We start from the raw sequence: 14,881 nt of genomic DNA on the forward strand, positions 1-14,881 counted from the left end.
GTGCTTTGTAGAGTTTATTGTCTTGCTAATTTACTAACATTTTCATTATACAGGCCTCATTCACACTTGTTTTCGTGGGGTTACAGTCAGCTGATCCTTTATCTAATTAAACTTCCTGCAGATTTTACTACCAAAGAGAAAATGACTGACATCTGCAAGTCTTGTGGGTAAGTGAGGATTTCATAGAAACTGAAGTTAGGATTAGAGTCATTTCGGTGGATAATCTCATAGTTAGGAGCCTGAGTTGATGTGCTTTATCATTTGGCAATTCAATTGCTACATAAAAGTAAACACACCTTTTTGCTTAAGAGACAGCAAATGTTTTTCCATTTTGAGTTTTGTGCCTGTTTCTTTCTTTCTTTTTTTTTTAAAGAGAAAGAAACAAAAAAAAAAAATACATGGAGATAAAAAAGGGTAGAAATAATACAGAATTACAGAAAAATAAATGGTAAGAAATCGCCAGTTGATAAATTACATATTGTCATCTTAGAAATAGCTGTTCAGGTTACAATAGTAAAGTATGTAAAATGACATTCAAATAGTGACACTGCCAACAGTTCTGCTCAATGATCTAACAAAAACTTAGTAATATGGTTATCAGTCCTACACACTTGTTTTATATCTGTTTTTTTTTTTTTTGTCTTTTTCCTTTTTATCCGTACCAGGGATCGAACTCACGACCGCCTGCTTGCACAGCAGGCATTTATGCTGCTGAGCTAAATCCCCAGCCCCTGTTTTATATCTTAAAGAGGGTAAAATTAAACATATCAAAACAGTTAAAAAAAAAAAACACTTTAAAGAAATACAGATTATAAAGCAAGTCCACTGGAGATCTTCACTGTTTATCTAATTGTCTCTAGTTTCTTCCAAATAGTTGTCCTCATCTTCACACACATTAAATACATACTGCATATTACAGAACTAATCAAATCATTACAGGATGATGAAGGCTTTTTAGGTCTTCAAGATCTGACATTGGAGAAGCAATAATAACTATCATTGCATTTCTCGTTCTGTTCGTAGTAGCTGTCCTTATCTTTACATATGCTGATAATTGTGCCTGTTTCTTGTATAACAGCGATTGGCCCTCTGCTCAGTTGTCAGTTTTCAGGCTGTAGATGGAATCTAGTTAAGTATTGGATCTCAGTTATTGTGAATAAAGGATTTCTGAGAAGGGCAAGATCAAAATAGGCTCAGTAGAATCACTGGGGAAGGACTTAGGGAAAAGGTGAGCCTTTGACGGTGGGGGGGGGATTTGTATCTGTTAGTGGCCAGTTGGAGGGTGGGGTCAGATGGGAGGAACATTTCCAGAAAAGGTGCGAGAACCAGAGACTGCTTATTATCCACTCACCCAAGAGGAGATTGTTTATTGTGTAGATGTTGTCCATGGTTTTACCTGGATTTATAGTGTTTCTTAGAAACCTGTGTCTTTCTTCTCCCTCACAGTGTCTCATTCCTACAGTGGTAAATGTTTGATAGAACCCCAGGGATTCTCAGAGGAAAATGCAGTGGGATTTGTTATACAGCCATCGAAGGAAGAAGAGCAAGGGCGAACTTCCATAGTTTGCATATTTGGAGAAAAGATATACTAATTTTATGTTGAATTATAAAGTTTATAAAGTATGTGAAGCACAAATGCTTTATAATTGGTGTGTGGCTTTAAATGTAATTTTTCTTAAATGTTCTGTATCAAAGTTGTCTAATAGAATTTTCTGTGATAATAGAAATATTCTATCATACTGTCCAATAAGGCAGCCACTAGCTGTGTGTGCTCATCAAATATTTGAAATATTGACAGATCAACTGAAAAATTGACTTGTAAATTTTATTTACAGTAAGTTCCCTGTTCTGGATTTATTTGTAATCTGACCAAGTGAGTCTTATGTAGTAGACCTGTGAATCTTATACAGTGCACCTATGAAAGTTCCCTACTCATATGTTCTTTGGGAATTTACTGTACTTTTAATTTTTTTTTCTTTTGGTAATGAGAATCAAACTTAGTACCTTGTAGGAAGGTGCTGCCGCTGAGCTGCGTCTCCAACCCCGTTTAATTAATTTACACAGCCACATGTACCTAGTGATCACTATAGTAGACAGCATACTTTGGATGCCTGAACTGCCTCCAACTATGTTCTCCTTAGTTTCTGGCCTGGATATCTCACTCTGTGCTTGGAACTGGAGAGAAGAAGAGAGGCCTTCACCAATATCGTGTATCTGAATGATATGAGCCTGATGACAGGGGATAATGGTGCGTATGTCCCAACGGGTTACTCTTGTGGGTAGTATTTCTGAAGTTTCTCTAGACTTTTCATTAAAGAAATATGATGAACATCTTAATGATGATGTATGTAGTTTTAGCTCGTTTTCATACTTGGATTTTTAAAATCTATACCCTTTGATATTTTATGAAATCTTTTCTATTTGTCTGCTTCATCTTAAGCACTTTACTATGCCTTTGTCAGATGCTGTTTTGGAAGAGCTGTGGTTATTTCCACTTTCCAGATGTTTCACTGGGACTCAGACAGGACAGCTTAATGCCCAAAAGTCACACAGCTAGTAAATGCTAGAGCTGGCATTCAGATCTAGGCCTGTCTCCAAAACCTGTGCTCAGGTTTTTGTTGTTGTTGTTGTTTTATTTTGTTTTTTTACTTCATCATGTTGCCTTAATAAGTAGTCAAAAATTTGTGCTCATTAAACTGAATTTAAAATGCAGTCCTAATCAGATTCCCTAGCCCTTCACAGACGTTTGATACTTTTTATTTTTAAGTCTTCATCAGTCCGACACTAATGAGAGGCAGAAGGACTTTGACACGCTCAGAGTATGCGCTGCCCTCAGATGGCCCTGGCCAGTTGCATACTGCTGCTGCATTCTCCAGGTGTGGATGCCAATTGCATGGCCTGGGGGCCCTGCTCCTGGCACAGAAAGACCCAGGCTCCCTCCTTACAGCCTTTTTCAGCCCTGTGGGCATGGGAGAGGGAAAGTTAGGGAAAGTTAGTGACTGGAGAGGGTTAGCTCCAGACATCATCATTGTAGCTATAATTACTGAAGTCTCTCTAGTTCAGAAATGAAGCAGGAGGGTCAGTCTCCTGAAAAGTAACCAGAAAAGGAAAAAGACAAATGGTTTGTATTTTTAAGAATACAGCATGTTGGCTATTGGAAAAGATGGAAAGTTCAGGAAATATAAAGAAAATAAATATCAGCTAATACTCTGTTAACATAATTGTATTAATCTTTTTTTTTTTGGTACTGGGACTTGAGTTCAGGATCTTGTGCTTGCCACGCAGGTGCTTATGCCACTGAGCTATATCCTTTACCCTGAAGTAATCTTTCAAAAATTCGTTTTTAATTCTTTAATTTTTTTGGAGATGGTGTCTTGCTACATATTTCAGACTGGCCTTGAACTGTAGGGTGCAGGCTGGCCTTGAACAAACAGAGATCTTCCTGCCTCACACTTTCAAGTATTGGGATTACAGGTGTATGACACTGTGACCAGCTTGATAATTGTACTTAAAGAGTTTTCTTACCCTACCCTTCTGAGTATTTTCCCAGAAGAATTGAAAACATTGTACCACTGCGATATATGTGCATCCATGTTTATAGTGGCACAATTTGTAATAGCTAGATTTTGGAAACAACTCAAATGCCCATCAGCTGTGGAATGGATAAAAAAGATGTGGTATTTTTTATACAATGCAGTACAACTCAGCTATAAAAAAGAATAAACTTGAGGCTTTTAGAGGTAAATGGATACAACTTGAGACCATACTCATGTAAAATAAATCAGATGTGTAAATATCATATTGACTCCTTAATGTAAAAACTGAAAGAGTAAATAAGGTATAGAATGTACAGTAGATATTGTGAAAGTGAAAGCAACTAACCAAAAGGAAAGAATTGGGATGGGGAAAGCAGAGAAGAAAGAAGGGAAGAGGTGTTATGTATGTATATATACACCCAAGATAGATGATTGTACTGCTAATCTCAGTTCATCAGAAAGAACAGTTTGTGCTTTCATTGTGTGATCATTTTTTCTTTTTTTATTTTAAAGAGAATAAAACCTAACAAAATAAAACAGAATAAAGCCAACCAAAACAAAACAGTGAAAATGGTACAGAACTTCAAAACAAAATAATAGGAAATCAACAATGGCTACCATAGGGGCTGGGGATTTAGCTCAGCGGCATAAGCACCTGCCTTGCAAGCAGGCAGTCGTGAGTTCGATCCCCGGTACTGATAAAAGTGAAAAAGACAAAAAAAAAAAAAAAAAAAAAAAATGGCTACCATAATATATTTTGTTATCTTCGCAGTAGTTGTCCATACCATCAGACATAGTAAAATCAAATAAAAGAAAACAGAAAAAAATAAAAACAAGACAGAAGGAAATCACCTGTATTTGCTATACTGCATACTGTTATCTTCCTAATAGATGCTCAGACTGCTGGCCTTAGGCCTGCAAAGCCGATCAAACAATACAAGCAATTAGTTAGTTTTGTACCTCAGTTGCTATCAACTCAGCCTGTCCTCTGAACTAGCTGGTTGCTTAATTCAGGGAGGAGGGGGAATAGTTCTTGATTCTCAGCCCGTGCACTGGTTGTCTTAAGAGTGAACTGGCTTCTCTTTTCCTGGGCCCTGCATGGTTTGCATGGCTTATGGGAAAGGCAAATTGGTTGCTTCTTGTGCTCTTCCCAGACTCAGCATGGCTTCTGCTGACTCATGGGAAAGGTGAACTGGCTTTTCTCTCTTCCTGGGCCTTGCATGATTTGTATGTTTGATCATTTTTATATGCCTGTATCTTATAATCTGGATGACTATTTTGACGATAACAACATGCAATATATTAACCAATGTTAATCTCCTATTATTTTGTTTTGAAATTCTGTATCATCATTTTTATTCTTTTTTCATTTAAAAAAATTATTCTTACCCTCGTATTAAATGAGGGTCTTCTCTTGACACTTCTGTCTCTAAATGATGAGCATATTGATTTTATTGTCCAATATATCTCGTATCTATTTCTTTTACTCAGGCACCCATCACTCTGATCCTTGCTGTTTACCTGAACTGCTGTAATGCCTCATAACTGGTTATCTGACTTCCATTTTTGCCCACCTTCAGCATATGTTCCCCACAACAGTCAGATGGCTCTTTTAAACAAAAATTAAATTGTGTGGCTTCCCTCATTGAAACCCCTTGCATTGAACTCAGAGTAACATTTAGATTCTTAAGCTGATGCTCAAGGACTGGCCCTATCATCTTTTCCTCACTACTTGCTGCTATCTTTATGCCCTATAGGCTTAAAGCAGTTCCTTGAGCTCACTGTGTTCTTTCCTTCTCCACTCCTGATACGTGCTGCTCGGTGTATTCATTTCCGTGGACCACATCCCCATGTTCTCTGAGCTTGTCTCTCAGTTTTTGCTTAAAGGCCATTTCCTCGTAGAGCTTTTCTCAGGGCTTCCAAACAAAAATAGCTATTGTCTCTTATTCTTATTCTTTTCTTTCAGAGTACAGTTCTAATATACTTTATATATTTATTTTGATACTCAAATTGCCTTTTTCCCAGACTGTAAAGAGTGTAGAGATTATTTCTGTTTTGTTCATCATTGCAAATCTAGTGCCTATCATGGAGTATGCTATGAGTTCTTACTTAGTGAGTGAATGAATTTTGAAGCTAATTTTATGATTTCTGTGTATTATGAACAATTTATTAGATGTTCAGAAAACTTTGTGCCAAGACTGTGAGATGTTTTAAAGATATGTTTAGGTTTTGGAATTAAATGCTTTCTCAGCTTTTACCACCTTCTGTGTGCAGGCAGTGTGCTGAGAGTGCTCATGGTGCACTGCCTGTCTAAGGCAAGAGGATCGAAAGTGCAAGGCCAGCCTGAACAACTTAGTGAGACTGTGTCTTAAAATAAATGAAGAAAAAGACAAAAACAAAACAAAAAACCCAAAAACTGAAAATTTAGCTCCTTGGTAGAGTGCCCTGGGTTCAATCCCCTGGACCACCACCACCAAAAAAAAAAAAAAAAGAGTTGTCAGAGCCAATGTTATATCTATGTCTGTATGTAGGTTGGATCCCAGAGACTGTGGAGGAATGGAAACTTCTCCTACATCTCGTGCAGAGCAAGAGCACAAGGCCAGCTCCCCAGGAATCGCTAAATGGGAGCCTCAGTGATGGGCCATCCCCAATCAGCGTGGAGAATGTGGCTCTCTTGTTAGCTAAGTCCACGGGCCCAGATCCGGCCTGGTCACTGCTGCAGGAATGTGGTCTGGCCCTCGAGCTATCAGAGAAATTTACCAGAACCTGTGATATCCTGAGGATTGCTGAGAAAAGGCAGAGGTAATACCAGTTTGGTGTGCCCTTTCTATGACACTTTCAACATTGGAACCTACCTGACTTGCAGAAGTGGGTGGGGCTATAACCATTGTACAGTCTCAGTTCCTCTTTCAAGATGAGACAGAGTCAGCTGGTGATTCTGTCTAGAGCCTAAAGTAACATTTCATTCAGGATCATGTTTGGATTAATGCAAGTACACAAATACAATGTGTATCTAGTTCTTTAAGAATATTATTGATACCAGCTAACTAATTGTCTCAGGTTTTTTTCTTTTTATAATTGTGGTAAAATACATATAACAAAAAACAAATGAGAAGAAAGAAGACAGAACATGAAATTTATCATATAAACCATTTTAAGCTTTCAGTTCAGTTACATCAAGTATATTCACACTGTTGTGCAACCAATCTCCAGGACTTTTCTATTGCAAGCTCAAACACTGTGTCCATTAAATAATAGCGCTTCATTCTCCTACCACCAACTCTCTGGAAACTATCATTATTATTTCTGTGGTTTGGGCTGGGGATTTAGCTCAGTGGCATAAGTGCCTGCTTGGCAAGTGCGAGGTCATGAGTTCGATCCCTGGTACCACCAAAAAAAAAAAAATTTCTGTGTTTTGACTATGCTAGACACATCAACTGAATGGAATCATACAGTACAGGGTGAGTATTCCTTATCCAAAATGCTAGGGACTAGATGTGTTTTAGGTTTCAAAGTTTCTTGGATTTTGGGATATGTTCATAGACTACTGACTGAAATCCAAAAGTCTGAAATCTTGAGGTTCTTCAAAGTCCAGATTTTCTCACAAGTTTTGAATTTTTGAACTAGGCATGCACAATTGGATTTCTGTCTGTGTCTGGTTTATTTCTTGTAGCACAGGGTTCTCAGCATTCATCCATGTCATAGCATGTGTCAGGCTGAATATTAGTCTATTGTACTTACAGAGCACATTTGTTTATTCTTTTGTCCATCAAAAGGACACCTGGAGAGTTTCCTCTTAAGGCTTTTTTTTTTGTTACCGGGTATTGAACTCATGACCTCAGGCTTACCAGGCAAGCGCTAGAACCACCGAGCTAAATCCCCAGCCCTTTTATGGCTATTGTCTACAATGCTGCTACTAAAATGGGTGCTCAGACATCCCTTTGAGACCCTGCTTTCATTTTTTTTGGGTACACACACAGAAGTGGAATTCCCATTCTGTCTTTCCATAATGGCAGTACCATTATACACTTGTAACAGTGCATAAGAGCTCAGATTTGTCATGTCCTAATCAACACTCACTCTTTTCCTTTCTGTTATGGCTGTGTCTAGATATACCCCTAAGCCTCATGCAGTCATATGTGGGGCTTCTCAGAGGTGGCTGGGTGAGGGTGTATGATGCTGGGATAAGGGATACAGTGCTAGAATTAAGGATATGAATGCCCTCTACCCTAAGGGTGAGTAGCCTGGCTAAGATACAAAGGACGGAAAGAGGGTTGTCGCTTGTCATTTGTAACTTGGTGCTTGCTTCCTCTGCTATGAGCAGCTTCTCTCCGATGCCACCTTTTTTGGCATCAGCCAACTGTGAACTGAAACCTCTACAAACTGAACCAAATAATAAACTTTTGCTCCTTTAACTTTGGGTGTTGGGTATTTCATCTCAGCACCAAAAATGTAACTAAGGATTCTTCTTTCCTCCCTCTCTCGTGCCTTCCCTCCCTCCCTTTTTTTTTTTTTAGGAAAGAGGTTTATTTTGGCTTCCATTTTTGTTTATAATAGTAGCTATTCTAATGGCTATGAGGATATTGTTTTGTTTTGCATTTTCCTAATGACTAGTGATGTTGAGCATCTTTTCATTTGCTTGGTGACCATTCGTATAGTATCACTGGAGAAATAACTATTCAAGTCCTTTCGCCTATTTTAAAATCATGTTAGTTGTTCTTTTCTACCATTCCACAGGTTGTCTTCAGACGTGTTGATATCAAACTAGGTCTTTTGACTCACAGCATCATTTTATTTTTTGAATTCTCGTAAGTCTCTAGATTTTTAAGTCTTCTGTAAAGAATGAAAAAAATAACTAAATTTGAATGATTTTTTTTATCCCCTTTTGAAATTTCAGAGCCTTGATACAAAGCATGCTTGAAAAATGTGATCGGTACCTGTGGTCTCAGCAGACCTAATGGAAGATTTGGCAGAATGTAATAATATTTTGAAAAACAAACCAAAGCACTGAATCATGCTCCTGAATCTTCGGAATGCATTTTCAACTGGAGATGAAGCATCGCCCAAAAACCTGCCATCTCACCGGACTATAGTCAGTGTCTGTGCCATTGGCATGTGTGGCTCTGTGACCTCAGCATTTTTCAACCAAAGTTGGAATGGGAGAGGAGTGGGTCCTCATTTACTGAAGTCGTGTGCTTGTTTCCAGTTGTGGAGTCGTGGAGCGTTTATTCTCAAGCATAGTATTATTTGCTCGTGGGTAGTGGGCTGGGGGAACTTTTTTCCACTGTTGGCTCCTGTGTGGGGAGCAGGACCTTTTTATCACATCAAGATAATGTTATTAACTGAAGTTGGATTCTTCTTCAATCTTTTCTGAGCCAATCTACAAATAACTGAAAATAATCCTGTAATAACAAAATTAACACAAAATAAATGAAATATGAAGAGTTCAATTTAGATATTTAAGTAAGATTTCCCTATCTAAATTGAGCTAAAGTATTCCCCCCCCCCAGTATTTATTTGACATTTTCTAATTTGAACCTGTATAAATTGACTAATTCATTTCTGGAAATGTAATCTCTAAATTTTGCTAAATGGAGTAGCCCAGGAAAATCATGCACTTTTAAAGATTGTGTTTGAAAGCCATAATAAAAGAAAGCTGAGTACTAACAAGACTGTGGCAAGCACTTACGTTATTTTAAACCATATGCATGGATTGTCATTTGTCAGGCTCCCATACATTTATAGCATATTAATAATAAATATAAAAGCAGATAAAAGGTTTCATTTGGACAGAACATAGATGAGATTTGTTTTGGGGCAATTTGCAGGAAGGTGAGCTCAGCATGGAGTAAAGTGTTGAATGCATTGAAAGAACTGAGTTTTCCCCCCCGTCATTTATAATACAGCCAGAGTACCTAGACATGATTTGCTATCATGCTACCTGAGACACCTGCATGTGATGTGACAATGGAGCTGAAGAGCTGGTCAGGGAGAGCAGGCTTCACACTGTTAGAGCTGTGGGAAGCGTGGGCCCTTCCCCTGGTCTCCCCTGGCTTGTGGCTGTGCTGGGTTATTTGACCATGAGTCTGGTCAGGGTGAGAGCCCTCCCTTCGCTGTCAGCTGTAGCCATACACAGTGGCGGAGAGAGGCCCCAGGGGAGTCTCATGACAGGCAGCACTGGCACACTGCACGTTTATTTCCTGACAGCTCTTGCAGGGCTTGTTGCGGTAATCCTCATTTACCAGAAGGTCACAGAGAAAAATTTCTAGCATAGCAAACACAAATCCCACCATCTGAAGGTTTCTTCCAAGGCCAACAGAAGAAATCCCTTCCAGTAAGGTATTCAAATTTGAACAGTATTTTGATATTAAGCAGTGTTTTCAAATATAGTTTAGATCTTTAATTAGCCCAGAAATTCTACACTGGCCATGATGCATGGTTGCTCTGTTTTTGTTTCCAAATCTGACCACTGTTTAACAGAGCTGTAGGGTAGTGGAATGGCCCAAAGCCTGTCTTCTGAAGTAAGCTGCCTGGATCCAAGTATCTGCTTTTTCAGTAAAGGACCTTGGGGAAGTTACTTTATTTCTGTTAGTTTCCCCATCTGTAAAATGGGAACAGAAGCACTCATTCAGGGCCCTTTGTGGGCTAAGTCAGACACTGGATGTGAAGCTTGTCGCACAGCACTTGCATAGCACATAGAATGAGATTAGAGCTAATTGTGAAAATTAAATGGGACACGTGTGGAGCATAGAGCCTATAACCTAACAGGTAATACTTTCAGCTGTTGTGTGAAAGAATTGATTACTGTTGTTTTAGTCAGTGGTGATCAGACCTCTTGTTTCTGGACAAGGTGTGTTCTGTAAACTTTGCCTAAGTCAGTGTAAAAAGAAGGGAGTGAAAGTGCTTTGGAGGTATTTTTAGGATAAAGGATAGAAATGGTGAATGATGGATTTGTAAATGTTGAGAAATGAACAGAAGGTCAAGGTGGCAGTTGCTAATCATGAATAATTCCAGGCATCAGTCTGCTCATGACTGTGTCTCTCTCACCCCAGAGACTGATATCACAGGACAGAGACCCTGGAAACAGAGAATGTGACAGGACACAGCTGGTAGGAAGTGAGAGGCCTGGACATGGAAAGACCTGCAAATAGGAACCATGTACAAGGGAGGCCTGCAGGAGAGTGGTCTGATTCAGGAAAGTTGGACACAGACGTTGGTCACTGTGACTGCTGTGATTCCCCTTGCCCCGTCCCAAACATGCAGGTCAAGCTCAGCCATATACAAAGTGTTCAGTTATCCCTTTGCACCAAACAGGCAGTCCTGACAGCAAAATGAAGCACACGGTTTCAACAATTCAACCTCATGCATTTATTACCCACCTGTTACGTAGTCCCTGTCTACATCTGTGGACAAAGAACTCAGTAACTCTGGGTCTGGGCACTCGGGGCCCACACTCCCGTGTTTGTTAGGCAGCAGGTCTGAAGTGACTGGGTCTCTACCACTCCAGTCCCATCTGTTGGCTTCCTGCTCATTACCAAGTCCTCTTTGTGGCCTGCAAGACCCTGAATATTCTCTTCGCCATGGCTGTAACCGAAGCAAGCAGGAAGGAGAGTCATCACCAAGCTGATGGGCTGTGGTCCGCCCTCCCAATTCTCCCCTTTCCCTGGGAGGGCTCTGAGAGGGGCCAGGAAGCCCAGTTAAGGAGGGACTAAGGTACAAACCATTGTCACCACGCCAGTGCTAGAGGCACAACACCTAGAGCCTGAAGTTTGCAAATCACTCTGTGGCCCTCACTTGCTTTGTGGGAGAGCATCCACACCTTCTCAGCCATCTTCTGGCTCTGCCAGCAGCTCAGGACCTGTGCTGGGCACAGATGGAGAAGGTGGGCAGGAGGGGCAGGGAGAGGAGGGGCCCTGTTGCAGGATTTGTCCACTCATCATCGGTCAAGCCCTGCCCGCCCGGGCCTGGCAGGGTCAGGCCAGGCCGGTTGTCTCTGTTACTCAATCCCTCCAGAAGCACTGGTGACTCCAGGTACCCTTTGGGTTTTATCAGAGTACTGAAGTGATTATTTTGCAAATTACAAAGGCCTGTGAAGTAGATTCTCAACACGTCCTGATGATCTAGAAAGGATGGAAAGGATGAAAACAACATCAGTGTGATGAGAAAGTGTTTAAATGCTAAGCACCTAAACTTCTTTTTTTTTTTAATTTTATTTAAGGAGGGAAAAAAAAGCAGAAAAAGGGTACAAGTTATATAGAATTTCAGAAAAAAATAAACAGTAGGAAATCACTAGTTAATAGATTACATATTGTCATCTTAGAAATATTTGTTCAAGTAAGCACCTAAACTTCTTATAACACACTTCTGTCCACGTACCAGACAGTCAGGAAACAATGCACAAATGAGAACTAAAAATAGCCCAGGTAAAAGTAAATATGAAAACCATCCTTACCTCCCGCAAGCTGATGTTATATCTTTCCCCAAAAAGCTAAAACATACAGACGCACTTAGCCTTTCTGAGGCCTACGCAAGAGCCTTGATGATTGGCCACTTTGATGTACAACTTCAGTTGCAAGACAACGTTCCTGGAAGATCAACAAGGAGCAATATATTCTGGGAAACAGGTTTCTGAGATCTACATTTGCCATCTGAGACCCTTCCCCACATCTTCATTCCCTTACGGAAACCCCAGTCTCTCACCCTGACCATCCCATTGCTGTCTCAGAAACACCTCCTGTCCCTCTTGACAGTGATTCAGTCATCTAAGTGAACTCCTGTCTCCAATATTCCTTGATAATTTTTCTGCTCTCATCACTGGCACTCTACACCATCTGCTATGGAAATCAGGTGAACACACTCTAGAGACCTTCCTTCAAGCGGAAGCAAGGAATTAAAAATATCCAGAATTTCAGCCTGTGCTTATGACACCCTAAGATACCATGGGCTGTGAAGAGCATTCCATAACCCCAGCTGGCTTCCTCTAGAAATTCTACTGGGAGCCACTAGGGGGCACAGTTGGAAGCAGATACACCTAACTGCAAGTATGTGCAAGCAAAGCCACTAGGGGGCTTTGCTTGTCTAGTTGCTGTGGTCCCCTGCTCTAGATGTGATTTATTTAATAAAGAGAAGGCAAGGATTTTAGAATAGGATTTCTCAACTTCAAGACTGTGGAATATTTGGTCAAAGAATTTTTATTTCTCAGGGTTGCACTGAGCACTGTGGGTTATCAGCATCCTTAGCCTCTGCCATGAGATGCTGGTCACACATGTACCAGATACTATAACTATCCCTTGGGTATCACACTGGTGAAGAATGACCTTTCGAGAATGAAGCTACATGTAATTAGAAGGTGGCAATGTGGAGGGTAGAGTCTGACGAAGCTGCAGACAGGAGCACATTTGCCCCAGCTACTGGGTAAAACAGATCCAGCATAGCGACTGCAAACATTGTGGCTTCAGTGCTTCTGGCCCTCGAACTCACAAATATACTGTCTTATGCTGTGCTGGCTTGGGGATAGTGCTGTGACACTTACCCTGGCTGCCCATTCTCGCCTCCTGGGGAGATCCTGAAAGCCCCAGTGACTCTTTCTCATGTTCTGGTGGTGATGAGTTCCAGGCACGGGGAGTTTTTCTACTCTGCTGGTGGCTCCTAGCGTTGCTGAGTTTTGTAACCATGGAGTTTAGGAGCAGGAAGCAGATACACCTAGCTGCAAGTATGTGCACTTCATACACAGTGGGGTTTAGTCCTTTGTTCTGCTGCCTGCTGATGGTGAGGAAGTCCCTGGGCAATGGACTAAGTGTCCCTGGCCTCAAATTTCCCCCCTTTGGTGTGGGGGAAGATGCCTCCTCATAGGAAGTTTGTGAAATTAGAGTTCTCAGGTCTTTGTGGGAACTGAATGGATGTCGGTTCCATCTTCTGTCAGGAATACTGGGAAAGGGTAGAAAACAGCCCCACCAGGAAGGGACAAACCAGTATGGCCAGTCATGGGTCTCTCAAAATAGTCCTACCAGGAAATGAGAAAAAGGAGGAAGGAGCAAGAATTCATGGTCAGATCCAATCACCCTCTTCCATGACTTGTTAGAAGGGACATTTCGGATTGGGGAGAACATGGTGGACAGACAACAGCAACTACCGGAGGTTCTCTGAAAGGCTTGGCTCAGAGGCCAGGAATGATGCGGACTAAGGAGACATGAACCGGTAGAGATATGCTCTGATGACTCAGGAACGAACTGGGCTGAGAGAAACCAACTTAGAATACAGTCCTGGCGCTAAAATAGGAACAGAAAAGACTCGGTGTGGAGGCTCGACCCTGCGCCATTGGAAACCGCGATTTGGGTTTCCCGCCGCCCGGCAGCTGGCTGCCTCCATTGTGACTCGGCAAGGAGAGACGCGCAGAAGCTCTGGGAACGGGAGTCTGCGAACGGAGTCGAAAACAGGACGGACAAGGAGGCGTACACGAAAACTGACTGGTGGCGAGGTGAGTGAGAGAAACTGACCCCCTACCACAGTTTGACTCCAGCGGAGGACTTTCTGGGTTCGGGCAGTCCTGTAAGAGCAGGGCGCGGTGGTGACTCCAGCCACACATTCCCCTCTCGGACGGGATTGGTGAAAAGTGCCTGGCCTGCGTGACACTGCGGGCGGACTCCCTAGGCTGGCCTAACCCAGATCCCAGAGCCTGACGGTGGCCCGGAGGGGCGACTGACTCCTGCGTAGGCTGCCTCCTCCGCAACTCCCTGGTGCGCAGCGGTGGGTGGGAACACCTAGCCAGCCCAATTTGATCAGGCTGTGGCTGACAGGCAGGGAAGCCGGGCCTCCTATGTAAGCTTGCATTTTATAAGGAACAGAAAATATGGGGAAGGGAAGCAACAAGAAAGGCTCCTCGGCCCCCAATTCTGAGAAACAGGCAATAGTGGACACCGCACCAATATACATTAAGCACCATATAGAGAGCCTCATAGACCAATTCAGGAATGAAGTTATCAACGATCTGAAGCTAGAAGTATGCAGAATAGTTAGAGAAATGCTAACCACCACCCAGGAAAAAACAGATGGTGGAATGGAAGAACAGAAAAAGAGGGGAGAATTGCTTGATGGAGAAAACAGAGAAAGCATTGAATATGTGAAACAGGTTCAAAGGGACTATCAAGAAATTAAGAAGTCTATCCAAGACTGGCATAACAGCTTGAAAGAAACTAAGGACAGACTATCTGAACTGGAGGGCAGACTTGTAATATGGGAGAATGAAATGAAAAACTTCTTAAAAATAACAAAGAAACAAACAGCAATAATACAAAGACAAGAAGATGATAAGAGGATCCATAACTTAAGGATTAAGAACATAAAAG

General features: G+C 41.4%; 1 protein-coding gene across 5 annotated transcripts in view; it reads left to right on the forward strand.

Moving 5' to 3' along the window:
* Hps5 (HPS5 biogenesis of lysosomal organelles complex 2 subunit 2) overlaps nt 1-9,206 on the forward strand; it is a 38,303-nt gene extending 29,097 nt beyond the window's left edge. For all 5 annotated transcript variants that reach the window (XM_013149889.3, XM_063256826.1, XM_013149897.2 and 2 more), the window contains 4 exons: nt 54-167; nt 2,142-2,248; nt 6,068-6,338; nt 8,434-9,206. In XM_013149889.3, coding sequence (XP_013005343.1) covers nt 54-167; nt 2,142-2,248; nt 6,068-6,338; nt 8,434-8,494 — 553 coding nt within the window. In that variant the 3' untranslated portion in view covers nt 8,495-9,206. The remainder of the gene's footprint in view (nt 1-53; nt 168-2,141; nt 2,249-6,067; nt 6,339-8,433) is intronic.
* The last annotated feature ends 5,675 nt before the right edge of the window (nt 9,207-14,881 follow it).

The sequence above is a fragment of the Cavia porcellus genome, unplaced genomic scaffold (assembly GCF_034190915.1).
Source record: "Cavia porcellus strain 051 isolate PalLab524CR breed Dunkin Hartley unplaced genomic scaffold, mCavPor4.1 scaffold_9, whole genome shotgun sequence".
NCBI lineage: Eukaryota > Metazoa > Chordata > Mammalia > Rodentia > Caviidae > Cavia > Cavia porcellus.